This window comes from Prionailurus bengalensis, chromosome D1 (genome assembly GCF_016509475.1).
Source record: "Prionailurus bengalensis isolate Pbe53 chromosome D1, Fcat_Pben_1.1_paternal_pri, whole genome shotgun sequence".
NCBI classification, from domain to species: domain Eukaryota; kingdom Metazoa; phylum Chordata; class Mammalia; order Carnivora; family Felidae; genus Prionailurus; species Prionailurus bengalensis.
In genome coordinates, this window is record NC_057346.1 from 68,825,598 (window position 1) to 68,851,041 (window position 25,444).

The 25,444-nt window shown below is 34.6% G+C and overlaps 1 protein-coding gene across 2 annotated transcripts in view; it reads left to right on the forward strand.

The window, feature by feature from the left end:
* USP47 (ubiquitin specific peptidase 47) overlaps positions 1-25,444 on the forward strand; it is a 108,151-nt gene that overhangs the window by 43,449 nt on the left and 39,258 nt on the right. For both annotated transcript variants that reach the window (XM_043580674.1, XM_043580672.1), the window contains 6 exons: positions 983-1,096; positions 2,563-2,701; positions 7,713-7,809; positions 9,782-9,927; positions 10,476-10,555; positions 13,097-13,246. In XM_043580674.1, coding sequence (XP_043436609.1) covers positions 983-1,096; positions 2,563-2,701; positions 7,713-7,809; positions 9,782-9,927; positions 10,476-10,555; positions 13,097-13,246 — 726 coding nt within the window. The remainder of the gene's footprint in view (positions 1-982; positions 1,097-2,562; positions 2,702-7,712; positions 7,810-9,781; positions 9,928-10,475; positions 10,556-13,096; positions 13,247-25,444) is intronic.

The window sequence follows — 25,444 nt, forward strand, 5'->3', positions numbered from 1 at the left end:
CATCTTTTATAGGTAGGTTTTGTATTTTTATCCTTAATACCTATACTTTTATATAATGTAAGTTCCTAAGAAAGGCATTTCCATAAAATAAGTTTTTCTAAGGAGGCATTCCTCATGTCATGGAAACATTAAAAACATCTTTTATATAACAAAATAGTTTTAAAACAAAAAGAATGGGGTGTTCATTTCATCTCTTATTTTTCTCAACAATGGACTAGTGTGTGGGTGAGTCCCTACTGTAGACTTGGAGCACACAGAGCTCCATCTGTCGTCCACCAACCAGAGTGTATCAGAATGAAATTGCCCTATCAGATAAAAGAGTTAGGTAAAGATTACAGATCTTAGATGTTTAATTTTCAAAAGAGTAATCACTTCTGTCCTCCTGGAATCCTCTGGATCCTGGCAGTGAACTTGAAATAGGTTATCATTTACTAGGACAGGTTGTTCCTTAAGGAGTCTTTCTGAAAGTGCCCATGTTGGTATATTACATAATTATTTTGGTTAGGTTGCTTAGTGTGTTGCTTATCTGGGAATTCTCATATTCATATATCAAAACATGTTTTTACAGTTATTAGTTATATAAAATTATCTTTAGCGAGTCTTCATAAAAATGTGTTACATACTATATTGCAGACTTTTTAGAGAACATAGAAACACAGATGTTTATAATTCTTTTTTTTGCACAATACTTAATATTACTTCTTAACCTTACCTTTTTTCTCTCCAGTTTTTTTAAATGTTGGGAAATGTGAACATCTGGGATACCTGTCAGTATATGTACTGTCACTGGGCTTAGCCACCCTAATATATGAGAAAATGAGTTAATTCCAAGTCTAGATTAACAGAATTTACCAGAATCTTCACTTTAAAAAACAGTGTTTGAGCACAAGGATTGTGGATGTGTTCATTTACATATTACTTGTTTTATTTTATTATAATTAATGTTCCTCATAATCTGAGATATTTTATTTTACGCCCATAGGCTCCACTGGACCATACCAGTGACAAGTCTCTTCTTGATGCTAATTTTGAGCCAGGAAAGAAGAACTTTCTGCATTTGACAGATAAAGATGGTGAACAGCCTCAAATACTGCTGGTAAACTATTTAGAAAGCCCCATATTCGTATTTTTTGTGGACTGTCACTGTTGAGAAGCAGGATTCCAAAGGAAGGAGAAGAGATATGATTTGTAATTTATATATAATAAATTATTTGTCTATTTTATGTTGGTTTGTTATAAGTGTATATGTTAATAGGGTAACAGTGGACGTCCAAAGCACTGTTGTGTGTGTATATAGTCCGTTGCTGCACTGGGAACAGAGGTTGCCATCTTCAAGGCTACCACCATGACAGGGTTGGGGTGGATCTAGGATAAAATAGAATACCACAGAGATCTTCTCCTCTGTTTCAGTGGCCTTTCCTTTGGTTAAGTATTTGCATAGTTGCTGTAAGTCCTTGGCAGTTATGCCTAGATTTTTCTGTATTTTGGGGTAGGGACAGACCCACAGAATTCTCTACTCTGACATTTTTTGCTATCACTCTCCCCCCTTCTTTTTGGAATAGCTAGTTTGTAAGTTATGTGCTTTATTTCTTTTCTTTTAGTATTTGCCTTTCCTGTGTGGTCCGGTGGTCTTAGAGGTCATCTAATCCAGTAACTCCCAATTTGAGGGGCATTCCTAAAAAAAATTGAGAAAACCTGGTCTGATTTACCTTGTTGTTTTACTGACTCAGGAAAGTAAGGCTCACAGAGTTTATGGACTTTTTTTTTAGAACACTTCTCTTCAATGAAACTTCACTCAAGAAAAGTTCTCTTTGATGCTTTTCATGTAGAAGTCTATTGTGAATTAGAATACCTGTCTGGATAGTAGACAGTAGTTAAACAGAGCATCCATACTGAAGCAATACTAGAATATGCTCTATCCCGTCAGTTACTTTTATGATATCTCGAGAAGATTTTGATTTGTCTGAATGACATTGAAATATAAATTAGCTATTAATTTAGGGAGCTCTAGATCCACAGTTTGGGAATTCATGTTTTAAAATGCATAGTAATTGCTCTTCAGCTCCGTCTTAACTGCTTATGCTAAGTATATATCCCTGAATCCTTTTTCACATCTTTCTCATTAATAGGAAGTTTCTTACTGGAGACAGTAGGAAACGATCCATTTTATCCAACACTTTTTAAGTATGCCCTATCTGCCAGGTCTACTTGGCAAGGATGATGTAAAAATGAATGATACACTCTTGTCATCAAAAGAGTTCACAGTGGAACTTTATCCTTCTCTCATAAACAAAATTTGAAAAAGAATTAGGAAAGTTACAAAAGTAAGAACTTTGAAAGGAGACCAGAGCATCTCTCCAACATGTTCTACATTGGGTGTCTTTTGAGCCTTCCTGTAGGAAATGGTGAGGGTGTACATTCCTTTGAATGTCTTGGTGGTAACTGTAAGGCCTCATGTTTTTTCATTGCCTCAGCAATTAGTGTGGTTTTTGTTTGTTTTTTTTTCCCCATTGTTTGAGCAACATGTGCCACTCAGTAAATATTGGTTGTGCTGCGTTTTAGGAGGATTCCAGTGCCGGGGATGATAGTGTCCATGACCGATTTATAGGTCCACTTCCAAGAGAAGGTTCTGTGGGCTCTACCAGTGATTATGTCAGCCAAAACTACTCCTATTCATCTATCTTGAATAAATCAGAAACTGGTAAGATTTTTTAATTTTGGTGAGGGTGGTTGTATTTTTATAAAATCATACTGTGTTAGACCCAGAGTAATCTTGGAGATCTCAGGCTTAATCCTCTCATTTTATGAATTAGAGAACTGAGACCCAAAGCAAGGTTACTAGGTAGCATAGATAAAATTAGAGCCATATGTGGTTTCCTTTTCTCTCAACTTCATGTTGGTTTTACTATATTGTTATTGCCACTCTTTAGTAATAAAGTAAAAAATATTGAGTGTTGTATTTTGAAGGAAGACTTTTCTTTTTGATAGTTTTCTATTTTGAATTTTATCTTAAATTCTGAAGCTGACTTTCTTTGGAAAGGAATGTTTCCGTTATATCGTTTTGGATCAGAGTAGACTATGGGGGATACTTCTGTTTTTAAAAATTTTTTTTTAACGTTTATTTATTTTTGAGACAGAGAGACAGAGCATGAACAGGGGAGGGTCAGAGAGAGGGAGACACAGAATCTGAAACAGGCTCCAGGCTCTGACCTGTCAGCACAGAGCTTGACGCGGGGCTCGAACTCACGGACCCAGAGATCATGACCTGAGCCGAAGTCGGCCGCTTAACCGACTGAGCCACCCAGGCGCCCCAAGGGATACTTCTGTTTTGAAGCAGATGGGCTAGGCTTATTTTATTAGACCTACTGTGTCACCTTGTAGTTTAATCAAATTGTATGTTTGAAATTAATCATGTAATTTTAAAATTCCTGTTAACTCTTTTCTGAACATTATAAAGATTTTTGAATTTTTTCAGTTTTCTCAGTATATATAAGATTGGTTAATTGCCTAAATATAATCTGGGTACTTTTACATAACATTTTATCCTACAACAAACCTTTGCGATAGATAGTATTATTTATGTTAAAAGAAATGGAAGCTGGGCTTCCAAGAAGTCTTTGATTGCACAGCTGGTAATGCTAGGTGTGACTTCAGAACTTTTACTCTTAAAACTTCAAAACAGGGGCGCCTGGGTGGCTCAGTTGGTTAAACGTCCGACTTCAGCTCAGGTCATGATCTCACAGTCTGTGAGTTTGAGTCCCGCATCAGGCTCTGTGCTGACAGCTCAGAGCCTGGAGCCTGCTTCAGATTCTCTGTCTCCCTTTCTCTCTCTGCCCCTCCCCCTGCTCATGCTCTGTCTCTCTCTGTCTCAAAAATAAAATTAAAAAAAAAAAAAAAGAACTTCAAAACAGAGATGATTTTAAATATTATATGAAATACATAGTATAAGAATAAAATTATAGCATTACATTGCAAATTGTGTTCTAATGTGATCTGTAATCTTCTATTTTGCTATATTTTGTAATTAAAATGTAGAATAATTTCCTTATAGCTGATCATTTGTACAGGCTTAATCGTGTATTTTTTTCTGGAAATACCAGTAAAAGATGGTTGTATTTGGTGTTTAGGATCATTTGTATCCATAGAACTTTTCGCAGTCATGTACCAGGAATCAAAGAATGCAAAATTATCTTCTGTTTCAGATAATTGGAGGTAATAAAGCTATTTATCATTACACTGTCTAGAGTAGTGATTTTCAGATTTTTATTTCTTTAAAAATCATTTGGGGATACTTGTTAAAAATGTAGGTTCCAGGGCATTACTCCCCAGAATACTGGTTGGATAAATTGCATTTTGTTTTAAATAAGCACCCTAGATTATTCTGAGATAGTTGGAATACTTTGAGAAAGTTCCAGATTTAACAAATTAGGATTCTTGGAATATTTGCTTTGTATTCTTACAACCAACTTAGTCCTTTAATAGGAGTATTTACAGAACTCCTGCCTTGTGCTGTATATTCTATGGCTCTATGATGCCCATAAATTCCTAGAGAGTAACTTACACGTTAAAAAAAAAGTTCTTTCTTTGTGCAAGTGTAATACATGTTCATTGTCCTACTTTAAAATGAAGAAAGTGAAAATCACAGTACTACTGGCAGAAACTACTTATAGTGATTTTGCTTATTTTTGTTGCAAATGGGGGTATCAGGTTACGAGCATTTTTTGATTTGTATGTATTTTTTCCTTAATACTATATGGTAAGCATTTAAAAACAGTATTCCATGGTATAGTTTAGATATTTAAGCTAATTATTACTGATGTTATGATGAACATTCTTGTACATAAGTTTTTATTTTTATCTCTGATTATTCCCTTAGGGTAAATTCTCAGAAATTGAATTACTATGTTGAAATTTAATTTAAAAAATTTTAGAGGCCTTTGATCTACATTGTCATGTAATGGTAGCCTTCATTTCCAATTATTGTTTCTCACACACCTCTACTCCCTTCCTTTTCCCTACCTTTACATTTTCCCTCTAGTGTTCTAGAGGTACTGCCTTTCTGAGTTAAAATAGTCTATAAGCATCTAAAGGAGTTGTGGTTCAAAAATAATTTTGTTATTGAAATTTCATTTTCCTTAAATTATTGTAAATCTTGGTACCATGTACCAAATGTTTTTATTGGAAGATGCTGTCATGATTTTGACTCAGGACTCTAGGAACACATTTCCTCCATAATGCAAGAGGTTTGGAGATTTGGTGTATTCTTTCCTGTCTCCCCTGCCTACCAACTTTCCCGTAGCCAGCCACTGTTTTTGACAGGAGGTGGTAGGGGTGGACAGGGATGGGATATTGTGTGTATGAACATTAAGGGGCAAGGAGTGGATTGAAGGCTAATGAGGACTTGCAGATGATTAGAAACTTTGTAACTAGGGTGCTTCCATTATCTGAATCCATGATAACTGTCCTTGGCCGGCTTCTTTAAGAATTCTTTTATTTTATCAGCTCCAGGAGTTGGCCTGTTACATCCTACTTCATTTGGCCTATTTGATGCCTACCTTGTTACCTGCCAGTTCTGTTCAGGATTTTTTTCTTCATGTGCCCCTCACAGAATGGCATGTTTTCATCTTTTCCCTTACTAGCTCACACTTACAGTATTGATTCACAGCTATTTCAGATATAGGACCCACATGGTAACAGTTGTCATTTAAGTTTGTTGATTTAGACAGTGCTTAATGACAAGATTTCTGTTATTCAGTAGCACTTTTATTAGTATCACTGAAATCTTCATAGTTTTGGAAAATAGTGCCTTTATGTGAGACACTGCATTCTTTGCAAAATATGGTGCTAAATCAGGTACAAAGGACCATAGGTTTTTCTATATGATTTTTATTGCTAATGACAAAATAAAGAGTGATGGCAATAATTAAGTGCTGTTACTCCTTCCTTTAAACCCTCTTCTCCTACCACCCCTTTTTTAAGCCCAGGGAAGGGAAACAAGGTCACATATAAATGATACATGATTGGTCTATAGGTACACAAAGGACTGTAGTAGTAGTCATCTTCACTGTTGAGGGATTGGGGGAAGGAGATGGAAAAGAAGGGAAATTCCAGGCAGCCTCAGCCGGGAAAAGTAGAACAACCTGGTCTCATGGCCAAAGCACTGTCTTCCCCACTGTTTGTGGGGAAGAATCTGTTTATAATAACTGAGAATGAAATAATGCTTCATTATGAATAATCAGGCTACATATCCTATAGACTTGTGTTATTTGTAAGTCATATGCACTTTCCCCTTAAGTTCACCTGCTTCTGTGTTAAGTAGTAGGATAAAGAGATAAATCAGATTTGATCCCTCCCTTCACAGTCTGATGGGGAAGACATACAAGCAAATAGGTCATTACTGGACAGTGAGCTGAAGCCTCTGATATGGATTAAAGACAGGCTGCTATGAGAACAGCTCAGGTGGGGGGTGGTTAGGAATTGAAGCAGTTTATAATTCTATAACAATGTAGAATAGAATATATAAACACAGTATTCTTAAATATGAAAGGCATTAGAAATCAAAACTTGAACCGTAGTCCAGAGTAGCTACTCGATATCTTCTTAGAACCATGCAGATAATGTGGAGTCTATTCCTCTTTTCCACAATTGACCAAGGCTTAGCATGCATATTTGTCATATTTGTTTGTCCTTTCATCATTTTTGGCAATATAGTTATCCACAAAGCCTACCATTTCTCAAGACATTTTGATAATTGGGAAGCTGAAAAAGTGTTTTAAAAGGCTTCAGTGAACACCTTCAGCATCTACTGAGAAAAGATTGAAGGTTTTTTGTTTTTTTGAAACACCCAAGTCATTTAGTATTAAGTGGGAGTGAGTAAGCTTAATTATTAAGCAAAGTGTTTACCACATTCTCCTCACATAATGAGGTAAACTAAAATAATGAGACTGATTTTTTTGTGTATGTGTATCTCATAAACTGGGCTTGAAGTCTACTTCAAAAGAGACATTCCAGAAATGTTCTCAACAGTGGTAGCCATGTCCAATCAGATTTATAAAGCTGAATAATTCTAATCATTCACTTAAATTTTAAGTTCCTATATGCTTCTCCTTTTTTCCCCTCCTCCCTTCCCCCCTCCCTCTCTCTATTCTTCCCTACTTTTGACTTCTCTTTTTACTTTATAGTTACTCTTGCAGAGTGTGCTGATGTATAGAATCTCATACTTCATGGACTTTTTAAAATAGAGGAAGTCACTCCGAGTTTTTATATAATGAATTTATCTCCTATGTTATTAATTCTTGGCATGAATTGGTTTATAGGGCCTGATAGCAAGAGATAGCTGGTTCAGTTCAGTTTTCCTATTTTGGGTGTGTGATCATTAAAGTAAATTTGGGGAACAAAGGTTATTTTTATGTCAGTTAAACATACCTATATTGAAGTATTCCTCTTTAAATTTTATTAAATGCTAGATAATACCCATGCATATCTCTGGACATTAAACAAGATATCCTCACTTGTTCTGCGAAGCAAGGTTTTTACATAGAGCACATTTTAGAAAAAGTCTTTCTTAGGTGCTATTGAAAAATTAAAATAATTTCCAATTTAGTAACCGTAGTCTCTCAGTTTTCACTGTGCATTCAATTCTTATTAAGCTTTCATTTTGTTATTTTTAATGTAAATGCTGATTTATGTGTATTTGTGTTTTCTTTTTAAAGGATATGTGGGATTAGTAAACCAAGCAATGACTTGCTACTTGAACAGCCTTTTGCAGACACTTTTTATGACTCCTGAATTTAGGAATGCATTATATAAGTGAGTATTCAAAAAGATTTTATAAATAAAATTGATTTAAGAATGAAAGTATAGGTTTTAACTAATAAAATCTAATTTACCTTCTTACACTTATTTGTAAAGTTTGGGGCATTTCTCACTTCATAAAGACACACCTTGAATAGTTAAGAAAAAGATCTTTTGAGAGACTGGCATATGAAAAATTTGTGCAGAGAGAGAACCAGAAATGTAGACTAGCAAAGGATAAAATTAATAAGATTTACATTTGGGATAAGCTTACTTTATTTAAGCTTCCCTCACTTATAGCTTTAACATCTTTATTTTTTTTTAAGTTTATTTATTTATTGATTTTGAGAGAGAGTGAGACCAAGCAGGGGAGGGGCAGAGAGAGAAGGAGAGAAAGAATCCCAAGCAGCTGTCAGTGCGGAGCCTGACTTGGGGCTCAATCCCACGAACTGTTGAGATCATGTCCTGAGCCGAAATCAAGAGTTGGACGCTTAACAGACTGAGTCACCCAGGTTCCCCTAGCTTTAACATCTTTATAAAGAATTGTTGTCTGCTTTTTGAGATAATCCGAATATGTAAACCATATTCTCCTTTCTTTTCACTTCTCAGTTTAAGAAACAAAGATATCTTTTTAAACTTACAAACTTTGTTTCTAATTAAAATATAATGTTGGGTGTGTGTGTGTGTGTGTGTGTGTGTGTGTGTATGTTTATAAAAGACAGTATATACACTAGGTATTTTAAAATGCTCTCTGAAAGAAATTCCATATTTAAATAAACTCTAAAAGCCATACAATTATTTTTGTGAGTATCTAATAATACATTTACTATGCCCTTGTTTTGTATATTTTCTTTAAGGTATACATAACTTATTTTTTAAGACATTTCGAAGTACAAATTAACTGATTTTTCCTTTTTTTGTGCTATTCTGTACAGTATCCTTGAAATTATTGCAGATATATATTTAAAGTATTCTTAGAACTTTTTTTTTTTTTTTTTTAATTTTTTTTTTTCCACGTTTTTATTTATTTTTGGGACAGAGAGAGACAGAGCATGAACGGGGGAGGGGCAGAGAGAGAGGGAGACACAGAATCGGAAACAGGCTCCAGGCTCCGAGCCATCAGCCCAGAGCCTGACGCGGGGCTTGAACTCACGGACCGTGAAATCGTGACCTGGCTGAAGTCAGACGCTTAACTGACTGCGCCACCCAGGCGCCCCACTTAGAACTTTTAATATTGATTGTGTTGCTCAGACAGCACTATATTTACATTCATATGTAAGCTCATCATCTAAGTTTACTTGTGGAAGTGGACATTGTAATGAATCCCTCTGTACCCATCACCCAGCTTTGGATTTTATCAACTCATGACCAGTCTTTTTTATGGAAAACTTTCCATTCTGATTATTTGGAAGCACACCCCCATCACATCATCTGTAAATTATCTCTCGGGTCAGTGCAGAGGTTTTCCTGATTGCCTCATAATTTTTTTTAAACAATCTGTTCAAATCGGGATCCAAACAAGAGCCGTACAGTAAAACTGTTATGAGTCTTAATCTATTTTAATCCCCTTCCATATTTTTTCTCCTTACAGTTAATTTTTGAAAAGATATATATTGAAAACTGATGTCATTTTTCCTGTACTTTTCCACAGTTTGGATTTTGCTAGTTGAACGCCATAGTGTCATTTAATATTGTTCTGTTCCCTGTATGAATTAATAATAAGGACAAGAGTCTTGATCAGATTCAAGTTCTGTGGTTACTTTTAGATGAGCTTTGCCTTTCATTTGTGTTGCCTTCTTAGGCCTTTTTTTTGTTCAAGTCTAAATTTCTTCTGAATTTATGAATTAGAGAAAGGCTACTATTTTGTTGGATAATAATAGCTTCAGTTAATATTCAAAGGTCTTGCATTATATGATGTTAACATTAATGATGTTTTAAGAATATAAAAATATTTTATAACTAATTTTCAAATATTTTATTTCAATAGATGGGAATTTGAAGAATCTGAAGAAGATCCAGTGACAAGTATCCCATATCAACTTCAGAGGCTTTTTGTTTTGTTACAAACCAGCAAAAAGAGAGCAATTGAAACCACAGACGTTACAAGGAGCTTTGGATGGGATAGTAGTGAGGGTACTAATTCTCTTGTAATGATAAGTGTTTCTAGTATTCAAAGGAATTCTGGGAGACAGTATTATAAATAATATGTATTAACAGTTAATTAACTTTACCATAAACCTTTTCATTGCTTTTTGCTGAGACTTAGAAATAACTTGTTTTTAAAATTTAAGTTCTCAGGGTAAATTTTTGAACAATTAAATTTTCTTGTAAAGTAAGTTTGATTAAATTTTACTTTTATGTACTTAAATGAAAACTTTTAAAGTTTATTGTCCTAGATTTTTCTTAATATATTTCCTAACTCTACAGTAAAACATAACAAAAATAGCAAATATCATAGCACCATAAAGCGTGTGTTACTTATAAAATACTAAGATCTCTTGATTCTTTTCCTTGTGATTACTTTTTCATCACTATAATGTATAGTTTGTGTTCTTTGTTTAATTTAGAATTATTTTGTGTAGACTTTTCCATGTTCTTGACAGTTTGCTTTTAAACAGAAAATTGATGTTTTGTTATGCTAAATGTGTTGCTGTTTTTAATTAAATTTTATCTTAAAATAGCTTGGCAGCAGCATGATGTACAAGAACTGTGCAGAGTCATGTTTGATGCTTTGGAACAGAAATGGAAACAAACAGAGCAGGTAATTCATCTTGGGTTGAGGGGAATGTCTTATAATAAATCATTCATAAGTGACTTTTATTCTATTGAAATGTTTTAAAACTTTGGGAATAGTCCAGTTGTTAAAGTACTGAATGGGGAATTGAAAGTACTAGGTTCTCACTTGGACATTAACTGAGTCATACAGATCCTCATTAAACCACCTTAGACCTCAGTTTCCTCCTCTTTAAAATAAGGAAGTTGGGTTTTGTGATCTAGATGATCTCTTTTTAACTAAAAACTGTGTAATTCGTGTGTGTGTGTGTGTGTGTGTGTGTGTTGGGGATGATTTTTGAACAGTATTTTCAGATATTTACTAAGTAAACTGTATAATCTATAGCAGATTAAGTATATTGATTATTACCTTCATTTGACCAAAGAGTTATGCTTTGACATTTAGGATTCCTGTTAATCTGTGACTCTATTTTTCTTCCAATGGAAAAAGAACATGTTAGAGGTGGTGAGAGCATTAGATATATCACTGTAACATGAAGAGTTAGGTTGAACTGGGTGGGTGGGGCTCAAAACTCAGTAAGGAAGAAGGTTTATACTGGCTCTAATGACTGGGGATCACAGGGATAAAAAAGGGATACTAATCTGGAAGATAGCCCGGAGGGTCTGCCCTCTGATTAGAATTATTATGATGGTTTGGGCCAGAGTTTTTCAAACTGGAAGTTGTGATCCTTTCGTGTGTTATGAAATCATTTTAGTTAATAAACATCAGCAGTTAAAAAAATGGAATAGTATAGACAAATATAAGAGAACATCACTAAAGTAATGATAAATATTATTTTGTGCAAATTTTGTTACAGTTAGATGTACTGGATTGTGATCTAAATTATTCTCTTACTGTGGGTTGTTACCAAAACTAATTGAAAAACACTGGTTTGAACCATTTAGAAATGCCCTCCCTGATGTAGAAAACATAATCAAATATGACTGGGGCACATGAATGAAGAAGGCTTCGTTATATAAATGGTATTAGTATAGGCAATGATGTTGGGTCCTAATTTAATGCTAATGTAAGTCCTAGATATTTGAAGAGAGATAAATTTATGGAAGAGGTAGGCTAATACAATTTCTTTTCTATTCTTAAGAGATATTGAAAAAATTTTAAGTTTACATAGTGATCTAGTTTCTCTACATAGTCCTATTGTATTTTAGTAACTTTATGTAAATGGTATTAGGGGCAGTTTCTTCTTCATAGGTCTGAAGTTATTCTTCCACTTATTGTGTCTCTCTGTGGGTCAACAATTCCATTAAGATCAGCTGAGGCAATCCTGCGGCGTTCCCAAATTTTGGTATAAGAATTTTGAAGCAAGACATTCACATGGAGGGTCCTTACTTAGCGAGTTAACTAACTGCCTTTTTTTTTTGGGCCAGAAGAACCCCATTTGGCTAAATTTGGGGATTTAGTGAGAGATCCATTCTTTTAAATGAGGATATTTTGACGGAGATGGAGTTGAAGATTTTTTTTTTAACTTTTATACATTAAAAAAATTGCAGTATAATGTTTCCCCTCAGAATTGTCTTATGTTTAGTATTGAAAGTTAAAGTTTTGGGGCGCCTGGGTGGCGCAGTCGGTTAAGCGTCCGACTTCAGCCAGGTCACGATCTTGCGGTCCGTGAGTTCGAGCCCCGCATCGGGGTCTGGGCTGATGGCTCAGAGCCTGGAGCCTGCTTCCGATTCTGTGTCTCCCTCTCTCTCTGCCCCTCCCCCGTTCATGCTCTGTCTCTCTCTGTCCCAAAAATAAATAAACGTTGAAAAAAAAATTGAAAAAAAAAAAAAAAAAAAGAAAGTTAAAGTTTTATTTGCACCTTGAGCTGGAAGATACGAGTTTAGAAATCAGAATATATTCTTGTGAGAGTGGTGTCATGCAGGTATAAAGCCGTAAAAATAGCTGGTTATTTAGCTATGTAAGTATTAACATGCCTAAAATGATAGATGTATTCTCATCCTAATGAAAAGATAATATGAGGCTTAATAGTATGATAAATTGGTAACTGATTTCAACAAAACATATTTTAGTAGTGGAGTTTTTAGTGATAAGAGAAGTGAACTAGTTAATTTTTGTGCATTGATTCTTAAATTAGTGTTAATCTACTTTTATTGATTTTTAGCTGATTTGTGTCAAAACTTTATTTTTTATAGACTTGTAGATAAATTTTTTAAAAATTTCTTTAATGTTTATTTATTTTTAAGAGAGAGAGAATGGGGGAGGCGCAGCGAGAGGGAGACACAGAATCCGAAGCAGGCTCCAGGCTCTGAGCTGTCAGCACAGAGCCCGACTCGGGGATTGAACTCACAGACTGCGAGATCATGACCTGAGCTGAAGTCGGACTTCTTAACCGACTGAGCCACCCAGGCGCCCCTAGACTTTTAGATAAATCTTAAAGCTTTCCACAACTTCAGCAATAAAGAATGAATATCCTTCGAAATTTATTTTTAAAAGCAGGTATTATTGTGTTTTTGTGTATTTTAAAAATGAATTTTAAGGAATACTTTTTAATGTTTTTATTTTTAGGCTGATCTTATAAATGAACTATATCAAGGCAAGCTGAAGGACTACGTGAGATGTCTGGAATGTGGTTATGAGGGCTGGAGAATCGACACATATCTTGATATTCCATTGGTCATCCGGCCTTATGGGTCCAGTCAAGCATTTGCTAGTGTGGTGTGTACCTTTCAGCTGACTGCTTGTGTATCCATACACAGAATACATAATAGCACAGTGGTATAATCTATTGTGAGGTAAGTATCATCCTAGATACACCTTCTTGGGTTGTTAGTAATTCCTGCTCTTAAACTAGCAAGATCTAGAAGATTTTTGACCCTTCAGTGAGTCCTAATAGTGCATGTATAAAAAGGAAAGTGAATGCAAACGTATGGCCTCATGGTTTAGTATTTTATTCTTTCTTATAGATGACTAGATTATCTCACTTTATCTTTTTCCCCTATAAATAGTCTATTTTATAAACGCTGTTTTGTGACCATTTTTTTGTATCAGAAAGTACTTTTTGTTTTGTGTGCCTATTTCCATATATTTTTTAAAATTGGGAAAAAAACCTCTGGTTTTTATGATAGAGGCCACATTTTTTAAAGGAAACATCCCTATTCTTTAATTTAAAATCATGCATTGTAGAAGCACAGTAATTTGAAGAATCAGATGTAAATTGATTGATTGATTAAAATTAGCTTAATTATTTATATACTGAGAATCCACTTGGGAGCTAATCTAAGATTTTCTCATTCTTATCTATATCTTAATTGCTTTTTGATAATTTTATTATTGTATTTTATTGTATTTACTTACACAAAAGGAGAGCCATGGAAAGGAGTTTAAGTTGATTTTTAAAATTAGAATGTCCAGAAACATTTATTCTGAATCTATTAGGAGCCAGGGGAGACTTTCAGAGTCATCTTGTTTTGGGCCTTACTTATGTTGTTATCAAGCTGATGGTGGTTTGTAGCTAAAAATCAGTGTTTTTAAAGCTACTCCATACTTTTATCCTCTAAAATAGTGTGTCTAGTATGATTTGTTCCTCTAGCCTCAAGGACAATTATTTCCCTTTGCTTTTTTCTCCTACTTTCATATGGCTATCAAGAAATTATAAGAAGTTATGGAATCAGTCCATGGAAATCCAAAGTAGAAGACCTTTTCTGAATAGTGTAAGATTAAGTCTTCTTTCCTGCACTGTGTTTCAGCCCCTTTCCTGAATAGATTTGAGAAATTTTGTTAATAGTGCCCTTTGTAAATTGCCATTCTAGGTATAGAAGATTGGCCTTGGTGTAAGTGGCTAGTTTTGTTTTTCATTTTTGTTTTGTTTTGATTTTTGATTTTTATTTTTTTAGTTTAAGGTAGAAGTGTCATATTGAAAAATTCTTGTCTTTTAATACTTATTTCCTAATCGTTTTTAATATTGGCACTTCAGCAGAATATACTAGGGAAATATTTGGTAGTCTCAGGTGATAAAGACAATTTTTTCTGCGTTGCTTTGGTTATGAAAGTATTTTTTATGAAAGATTTTTCACATAAATGTTCAGTTTAGTTTTTTTACATATTAATTGAATGTTGAGGAAGCTGGTGCTGTTTGTTTTGTTATATTGGCATATATTTGAGTATTCAGCAAGTATAATTGCTTAGCTAAATCTTTTTGTCATTATTTTTTCACCTGCTGATTTACCACCACTCTCTTAAGTATGTGATAGAGATAGCAATGGAGTGATTTGGAGGATACTTCTGGAGAAGTGAAAAAAGACACATTTCTAAATGACATTCTCCAAAGGTAGTATCCTCCACTGATACATGGATAGTGGTGGTGTTGATTCAGTGGGAATTGGAAGTTATAGCTATGAAGCAATTATGTGAGCAAGTTTATATAACACACATGCATGCGCTAATAGGGCTTGCAGAAGGGAACTTAAAACTTGCTAGATTTTGCTGGAATCTCTTTAGGGAAATTATAGCAGGTGAACTACCCAAGATAGGGGTTCTAAGGAGGATACTACCTTCAGAGAACTTTAGTTAGAGGTAAGTAAATTCCCATTATTTTCTGAATTCAAAACCTATAACCTACACTTTTGAAGCCACAGAAAGCATCACACAGCCATCTAAAATTAGTTTTATATCACTGCTTGCCATTGTGTATTTTGTTAATTCTGTGTGTTTTCAAAAAGAATTAGGTATAAATGTGGATTGTAAAAAATCTAGTTAAATTTCGTTCAGACTATTTAATATTTGGCTTAATTTGACTTGAACTCTTAAAATTTATTTTCTTACTTTTATTAACGGACTCTTTCTTGGATATATGCACACACATAAACACATGTATATACTTACACGTACATTGATAATTCTGTGTTCTGTTTACTGTATATTCTTTTCAATGAGCCACAATATAATAGATACGTGTATACCGTGAGGTTAACACCTGATGCTTAATCTCAGACAATTAAGTGTGAGGTTCTATTAAAAATTAAAGTTTTTTTTTAAACCTTCATCGGACACATCCAGTTTCTAGAGTTGTTTTATCTCTGTGTTCAAACAAATTTAACTTGAGAGTAATATTTCGGATTAAAATAGGAATGGAATTAGCACTTAGCTAATTTATCATTATGACATTTATAATAAATTTTTATGGTCATCTTTCAGCATGATTGATAGCAGACTACTTTTTAAATGAGTGCTAAGAATCGGCTGCAGTTTTTAAAATAGCTTTTAATGATATTTTCTTTATTGAATTACATTTTAGTCATTATAGCTGTGGTATTTATTAAATTGCTGGTCTTCATTTTGCCTGGCCAAGTGGGAATCAGTGTTTCATGGTTCTTTTGCCATTCTCTTATCTCTCAGATTGAGTTCTTTTTAACACTCCATCTCCAACAGGATTTAATAGAAGTTTAGGAGGCCTTTTTGATTAAATTTGGGAAATGGTATAACTGTAATCCTCTTTGAGAAGTTAACAGTACATATTTTATTCTAAATGCCCTGAGGTTTCCTGTAGTAGAGAAATTTACTTAACTGTAATTTTCTTTTACTGTGGGACATTTGTTACCATTTTAACAAAAATTCCTTTTTTTACCCTTTAAAATTTTTTTTTAATGATTTGTGAGATAACTAGAACCTTTTCTTTTCGTTGATTAGAGCAGTCTAAACAAATCTCTCTAAATTTCATAATCAAAGAAACTTGCATCTGCTTATTGCTAAGCACATTTGAGAATATATTATTATAATGAGATAGTCCTAAATACATGCTAATAATAGATAAAAATTGGAAGTATTAATTTTTACTGACAGCATATTTCACAAATTAAGCAAAAATGGTATAGCCTCATAGGTTTGACATTAACTAGGGAGAAGCTTGTCTATTTAATGGTAAATTTTCGACACTATATTTTTATGTATATCTTTTGTCATGTAACATATTTATTGAGTTGCCTACTCTGTGTAGGCATTGTTTTAGACACATTTTCTATTTATATACTTTTATTCTATTAGGTAAGTACATTTAAATATCTTTATTATCACAAAATGTATTCAGAAGTCTGAAATTGGGTTTATAAGTGTCTTTGGAAAGATCAGATTGTGTGAAAGACTTCTGTTCCATAAGTAAACATAGTTTAATGATTGTTTTAAAGTTTTTAATGCAACATTATTTAATTCATAAGTACTTATGGAATCATAAGCATTTCAAGTGTTTAGTATGCACAAATTTATACCATAGGTTCTACCCTGAATTAACAGATGATTTGGACATTCTTAAATATCTGGCTTAGCCACATAACTCATTTGGATGGTGGAGTGGTCCATATTTGTCCAAATATGTAAGCATCACATAAAGAAAAATCTCTTCCACAGACTCTACCCTCATTTTTCTAGGAATTTGTGTGGTTGGACATAGTGGGAACCAGTTTAAAAAGTGGGGACTTCTGCTTTCAGGAAGATGGAGTAGATGTACATTGCCCTATTCCTCCTGCTAAAACAACTGAAAGTCTTGAACATTATATATAAAATAAAACATAAGAAGACTCTGAAAGGTGGAGAAAAGGCATAAAGACTAGGGACCTCAGGACTCAAGGAATGACATGGGGTGAGTTCCCTGGGTTTTCTTTTCGCCTAATATAGTCCAAACTTGGAACTGAAGAAGCTGGCAACCTGGAAATGAACAGGCACAGATTGAAAAGCCTGCTGTCTCCAGCCAAAAGACCAGGAAAGGGACAGCCTAGCAAGGCAGAAAACTTTTAGGCAATAACCATTCTGCTCTAGCCAAACACCACAGAAAGACTGTGGCCCCCATCTTAACTCATGCCAGCCGAGGCTAAGTAGGGAGCCCAGACACCTGTTCTCATGAAGTTGTAACTAGGCTTTCTAGCCCCCTGCCTGGGTAGTTTTCAGAGAAGGCTGAGTAGGTAGGCAGGAGTTTTATCCCTGCCGGGCAGTAACAAACCTTCCCACTACTGTTCTCCTGTTCCCCTGGTTCACTGTCATTAGAGACACATGGGGAGCCTAGCCTTCACTCCTACCTCGTAGTAAAGAGGTGCTTCTTTCTGTCCCTACTGGAATGATGTCAGAAGAGACCTAGTGAAGAGTCAGGATTTTTGCCATCTTTGAACAGTAAAGAGAGTAGCCCCTTCCCACCAATGGTGTCAGTAGAGGCTATCAGGGGAGATGTAATGAGACATGCCTTCCCCTCACAGCCAGGGTGTTATCAGCAGAGGCCTACTGAGCAGTCAGAATCCCAACCCTTGCCCAGCAGCAATGAAGAGCCCCTTCCCACCTCAGGTGTCAGCAGAGGCCATGTGGGAAACTTGGACTTCTTCCATCTGGCAGTAATGAAGCAGAAACCTTTTCTTTCACTGGAGCAGTGTCAAAGGAAGCCAGTAAACCAGAAAATTCAAATAGGGTTTAGAATCTCATAAAACCCAAAATGTTGGGTTTCATTAAAAAAAAAAAAATCACTCTATATACAAGAACCAGAAGAATCTTACTTTGAATGAAAGTAGAGACAATCAATAGATAAAAACAGCAAAATGACAGATGTTAGAATTATATGACAAATATTTTTAAATAGTTATAGAAATACTTCAGTGGGAGATCCCAAACTTTTTGAAACAAATGAGGAAAATAGGAAATCTCAGGGAAGAAATCACAGATATAAAGAAAAGTGAAAGGGGAATTTAGAACTGAAAAAATGTAATACCAAAGTGAAAAACTTGATGAATAGGCTCAACAGCAGAATGGAAGAGACAGCAGAAAGATTCAGTGAACTTGAAGATAGAACAACAGAAATTGCCCAGTCTAAACAGCAGAGAGAAAAGACTGGAGAACATTTCTAAAAAGGTCCTCAGGACCTATGGGACTATAATAAAAGATCTAAGATTTGTGTCATTGGAGTCCTGGAAGGAGAGGAAAAGGAAGATAGAGCTGGAAAAATACTTGAAGAAATAATGGCTGAAAATTTCCCAAATTTGGCAAAAGGCATAAAGCTATAGATCTGAAGAGCTAAGCAAACTCCCAACAGGATAAATCAGAATCACTCTACATCAAGTCCAATTATAGTCAAACTTCTGGAAACTAAAGACAAATACCTTGAAAGCAGCAAATGAGAAAGTTACCTTTTCTTACAGGGTACAAGCACCCTGATTTCTCATAAGCAAATTTATCATCAAAAGTTATGGAGACCAGAAGAAAGTGGCACATGTTTTCAAGTGTTGAAAGAAAAGCACAGTCAACTAGAATCTTACAACCACTGAAAATATTCTTCAGGAATGAAGGGGAAATCAAGATCTTGGATGAGGGAACACTAAGGGAATTTGCCACCAGTAGACCTACCTTAAAAAATGGCTAAAGAAAATGCTGTAAACAGAAAGGAAATAATAAAAGAAAGGCTTCTAGGAATGTTAGGAATTAAGAAAGAACATGGTAAGCTAAAAATCTGGGTAAATACAATAGACCTCACTTCTCCTGCGTTTCCTAAATTATGTTCGATGGTTGAACCAAAACTATAAATTATTTGATGTGGTTCTAAATGTATGTAGAAGAAATATTTAAAACAGTTATATAATAAATGGGAGAGGGTAAAAAGATGTAAAGGTTTCTGTACTTTACTTGCACTGATAAAATGATGACACCAGTAGAATAAGTTATGTGTATATAATACACCTAGAGCAACCACTGAAACACTCCAAAAAACTAGATGAATGAAAATAGAATTAGAAAAACACATACAGGTAATTCACAGTAAAGCAGGAGAAACAAAACAAAACTAAAATAGCAGGCTTAGTTAGACCATTTATATACCAATTAAAGGGTAGAGATTCACATACCAGATTTAAAAACATGACCCAATTGTATGCTTGCTACAAAAAACTCCCTTCAAATCTATTAGTATAGACAGGCTGAAATGTAAAAATATGGAAAAATGTTATATAAATATTGAGAGAAATAGCTATATTAATATCAGATAAAGCAGACTTGAGAGCAAAGAAAATTACTAGAAATAGGGGTATTATTATATAGTGATAAAAGGGTTAGTTCATCAAGAAGACCACAATCCTAAATGTGTATTTACCAAATAACAGAGCTGAAAAATATATGAGAGTGTTGTCCAAAATGAAAGGAGAAATTGACAAGTCTACACTTATAGTTGGAGACTTTAATGCCCCTCTGTCAATAATAGGTAGAACCTCTAGACAGAAAATTCGCAAATAAAGAGCTCAACACCATTGACAAACCCTGCATCAGGCTCTGTGCTGACAGCTCAGAGCCTGGAGCCTGCTTTACATTCATATTCTCCCCCGCCCCCTCTGTTAATAATAAACATCTTTTTTAAAAGCTAAAAAAAAAAAAAAAGAAAAAATTAAAATCGTTGTGTGTTTTTCAACAATGGCACAATCAAGTTGGAAATCAATAACAAAAAGATAACTGGTAAGCCACCAAACGTTTGAAAAATACACAATGTGGAGTGCCTGGGTGCCTTAGTCGTAAGCTTCGACTCTTGATTTTGGCTCAGGTCATGATTTCATGGTTCCATGTCAAGCTTGTGCTAATAGCATGGAGCCTGCTTGGGATTCTCTCCCTCCCCCTCTCTCTGTCCCTCCCGTGCATGCACACTCTCGCTCTCCCTTGCTCTTTCTAAATAAATAAGCTTAAAAAAATAAAAAATACTAACAAAAAAGAAAAATACACAAAACATTTAAATAATATGAGTCAAAGAAGAGGACTTAAGGGAAATTAATAAAAACAACCACAAAAACTTTGAAATGAATGAAAATGAAAATATATCAAATTTTGAGACACAGCTGAAGCAGTACTGAGAGGGAAACTTACAGCATTAAATGCTCACCTTTATTAAAATGGTTATATTAGTAAAAAAGGGGAGACGTTTCAAATCAATAAGCTTCCAGCTAACCTGAAAAAAGAAGAGCAACAGGAACCCAAAGTGAGCAGAAGGAAGGGCATAATAAAGAAAAGAGCAGAATCAGTGACATTGAAAACAAAAAGAAAAAAATCAGTGAAACGCAGAGCTAGTTCTTTGGAAAGATCAATACAGTTGACACACCTGTAGTAAGGGGGAGGCAAAAATTTACAGTATTAGGAATGAAATGAATATCACTACCGATCATGCAGATATCAAGAGGATAATAAGGGACTACAACAAATAACTCTGCACACATAAATTGGATAATTTATATGAATCAATTCTTCAAAAGCACAATAATTTTTCCAGTATGAATTAGATAATGTGAATAGCCCCATAATTGTTAAGGTATTAAATTCATAATTAAAAATTTCTCAAAAATTGAGTCTCCCAAGTTGGGATGGTTTCACTGGAGCCTTGTGTCAAACATTTTAGAACAGTGAGCACCAAGTACACAGTCTTCTTCTAAAAACTAGAAACGAAGGGGACCCTTCCCAATTTGTTTTGTGAAGTTACTTTTATCTTGATACTAAACCAAAGACAGTTAAAATTGACCAAGCCAGTACCCTTAATTCCTAAAGATAAGAAAATCCTTACCAAAATATTAGCAGATAGAATTAAGCAATATGTAAAAAGGATTATATGCCATGACCAAGTCGAGTTCATTTCAGGGATTCAGAACTGGTCAGTATTTAAAAATCAGAGTTATCTACCATATTGATAGTCAAAAGAAGAAAATTCACACCATCACATCAATTGACTCAGAAAAAGCACTTGACAAAATTCAGTATTTACTCATGATTAAAAAAGAAAAAAAAAAACAACTCAGAAAACTGGGAATAGGGGTAATTTTCTCAAATTAGTAAAGAACATATTTAAAAAACCTACAGCTAACATGGTACTTTATAATATAATAATGTTTTTGAGAGAGAGGGCAAGTGGGGGAGAGGCAGAGAAAGAGGGAGACAGAGAATCCTAAGCAGGCTCCAGGCACTGTTAGCACAGAGCCCAATGCAGGGCTCGAAGTCTTGAACCGTGAGATCATAATCTGAGCTGAAACCGAGTTGGATGCTTAACTGAGTGAGCCATCCAGGTGCCCCAACATTTTTTTTTTAAGTTCATTTATTTATTTAAAGAGAGAGAGACAGTGCAAGTGGGAGAGGAATAGAGAAAGGGAGATAGAACCCCAAGCAGGCTCCGTGCTGCCAGGGCAGAGCGCGATGCAGGGCTCAAACTCATGAAACTGTGAGATCATGATCTGAGCCAAAACCAAGAGTTGGATGCTTAACCAACTGAACCACCCAGGTGCCCCTAGAATGTGAAGGTTGTTTCTTAGCAAAGATGTCTGTCTACTCTCACCACTCCTACTCATTATAGTCCTGGGAGTCCTAGCCAGCACAATAAGGCAAGAAGAGGAAATAAAATGCATTCCAATTAAAAGAAGAAATAAAATTACCCCTCCCCCATTTAGGTAACATGATTGTTTTTTAATGTAGAACAGTCCTCAGGCATCTAAAAAAATAAAAGAACAACCCCCCAAAAAACCCTGTAGAACTAGTAAGTGAGCTTAGCAAGATAGCAGGGTATGAGATAAACATACAAAAATCAGTTGTATTTCAATATAACTAGCAAGTAACATGTGCAAAGTGGAATTTAAAGTACAATACCATTTACAAATGTGGAAAAAGAATACCTTACATGTAAATCCAACAAAATATGTACAGGACCTATGTATAAGAAAGTATTAACTCTGAAAAGAATATTAAATTTTTTTTAACTTTTTTAAATTTATTTTTGAGACAGAGAGAGACAGAGCATGAATGGGGGAGGGTCAGAGAGAGGGAGACAGAGAATCCGAAACAGGCTCCAGGCTCTGAGCTGTCAGCAGAGCCCGACACGGGGCTCGAACTCACAGACCGCAAGATCATGACCTGAGCCGAAGTCAGCCGCTTAACCGACTGAGCCACCCAGGCGCCCCTAAAAAGAATATTTAAAAAAATGGAAAGACATACTGTTCTCACCAATTAGAAGATTCAGCATAGTAAAAATGTCAGTTTTCCCCAAGATTATAGTTTAATTAGCCTTTCTTCTCAAAATCTGGCAAGATTTTTTTGATGATCTAGACAAGCTTATTCTAAAATTTATGTAGAAGGCAAAGAAATAAGCTACACATGGTAAGAGAATTTGGGGAAAAGAAGAATAGAGGGGAGAAATCATTCTACCTGATAAAACTTATTATAGAGCTACAGTAATCAAGACTGGTATTGGTGGAAGGATAGACAAATAGATCAGTGGAACAAAATAGAAAACCCAGATGTACATTTGCACAAGTATGTCCCAACTGATTTTTAAGAAAGACACAAAAGTGATTCAGTGGAGGAAGGATGGTCTTTCAACAAATGATGATGAAACAATTGCATATCCCTATGCACAAAAATGGACCTCTACTTAAACTTTATACCTTGTACAAAAATTTGCTCAAAATGGATCATAGATTTAAATTTAAAATATAAAGTATAAATTTTATTTAAAAAATATAGGAAAAATATCTTCCAGTTCTAGAGTTAAAGTTCTTAGATTTGATACCAAAAGTACGGTCCACAAAGGGAGAAATTGAAAAATTGGATCTCATCAAAATTAAACATTTACTCTTTGAAAGCCCATGTGAATGAAGAGGGTAAAAGGAAGAGCTACAGACTGGGAGAACTTCTCTGCAAACCACGTATCTGACAAGGGACTAATATCTAGAATATGTAAAGAAACCTCAAAATAGTAAAAGTAGTAACGTCAATAGTAAAAAAAAAATCCATTTAGACAGTTGGCAAAAGACATAAACAACATTTCATCAAACAGGATATACAGATGTCAAATACAGGAAAAGTCCACTGTCACTAAGGGAACTGCAAATTCAAGCCACAGTGATGATAATCCTTTACCTGCAGAATGGCTAAAATAAAAAATAATGACAGCACAGAAAGCTGGTCACAATGTGATGAAAATGGATCACTCATACATTCTTGATGGGAATATGAAATGTTAAAGGGAGTTTTTTTATAAAACTAAACATACAATTACCATAAACCCCAGCAATTATACTCTTGGTAACCTATAGAATGAAAATTTGTGTGAGTTTATGTTCACATAAAAACCTGTGTACAAATGCCCATAGCATCTTTATTTTAATATCCACAAAATGGAATTCGCCCAGAAGTCCTTCATCTAGTGAATGGTTTAACAAACTGTGGTACATACAAACCATAGAATACTACTCAGCAACAAAAAGGAACAAACTATTGATACATACTAAAATTGGAATGAATCTCTAGGGAATTTTTATGCTGTGTGAAAACTAGTCCCAAAAGGTTACATGTGATATGATTCCATTTATATACATTTTTGGTAGAATTTTAGGGTTTGGGGCAGATTAATCATTGCCAAAACTTATAGATGTGGTAGGGCCAGGGGAAGGACAGGAAGGTGGTTACTTAAAAGGGCAACATGAGGGATCCTTGTGGGTTAGAAACTGTGTTCAGTCTTTTGACTGTGGTGGTGGATATGTGAACCTTCACAGGCGATCAGATTGTATAGAACTTAATACACACACATACACAGACAAATGAGTATACTAAAACTGGGAAAACCTGAATAATGTAGATTGATCAATGTCAATATCCTGATTGTGTATTATACTATAGTTTTGCAAAAAAAAAAAAAAAAAAAGTTACCACTGGACGGAACTGGAGTAGAAAGGACTCTGTATTATTTGTTTTGTTTTGTTTAAACGTTTATTTATTTTTGGGAGAGAGAAACAGCGTGTGAGCAGGGGAGGGGCAGAGAGCGAGGGAGACACAGAATCCGAAGCAGGCTCCAGGCTCTGTGCTGACAGCTTAGAGGGGCTTGAACTCAATAACCATGAGATCATGACCTGAGCTGACGTTGGACGCTTAACTGAGCCAGCCAGGTGCCTCTGTATTATTTCTTATAATTGTCAACTACAATTATCTCAAAAATTGCAGTTAGAAAAAGTGGATGGCTTAGGATAAAGTTCTTTTCCTAATTAAAAAAAAAAACAAACACAAAAAACCAAAGTATATGTTCTGGAAAGATAGATAGTTGGATATATTTGTAAGGAAGACATATTACTGTATATCAGTAGCACAGAATTAGTACATTAAAATTGGTTAGGAAGTTACCAGTGGTAGTTCTGATTTATGTTTGATCTGAAAAATAAAGTATCTTATTTTAGTACCCATTTCTGTATTCAAAATAAAATAGACATTTCATGATAAAAAAAATTGTAAAAAGAAAAAAAAGAATTCATAGGCAATGCCATTCCTTGGATATATATTATAATTGCACTGTGCCTAGATTTTCTGCTTTAACTATAAAATTGTAGTAACCAGTATTTTTTTATATGAAGAACTAATGAATGATGTAAGAATTCTCTATGTTCTATTCTGAACTCTGAAAATTACAGTCTATAAAATGTATAAGTTACATTTTGTATAATAGGAGTAAACTAGAAAAAAACTATTATTTTCACTCTGGAATGATGATAAACAATCATGGTCAACCCAAAGCTCACATGATATGTGAGAAATTTAACATACTCAAGAGGACAGCTGATGATAAGCAGAGCAAAAATTTTTGTGTGTATTAATAATGGTGCAGTATAGTATTTTATTCCATTTTTGTAATCCATAGTTTATCTTTTAATATGTCACATATAGTTTAGTATGATTTTTAGTTATGCATCACATTAAATGAAGATAAATGTATATGACCACATTTACATAATTTATTTGTTGAAGGCATACATGAATTGAAACTAATTTTTATGACTGACTAATCTTGTTTATAATTATCCTGGAGCCAACTTGTTAAATAGTGAATTAGGAAGCTATAGAAAATTATTATAATATAGCTTGAACTGGTTTCCAAGTCTGGAAGAT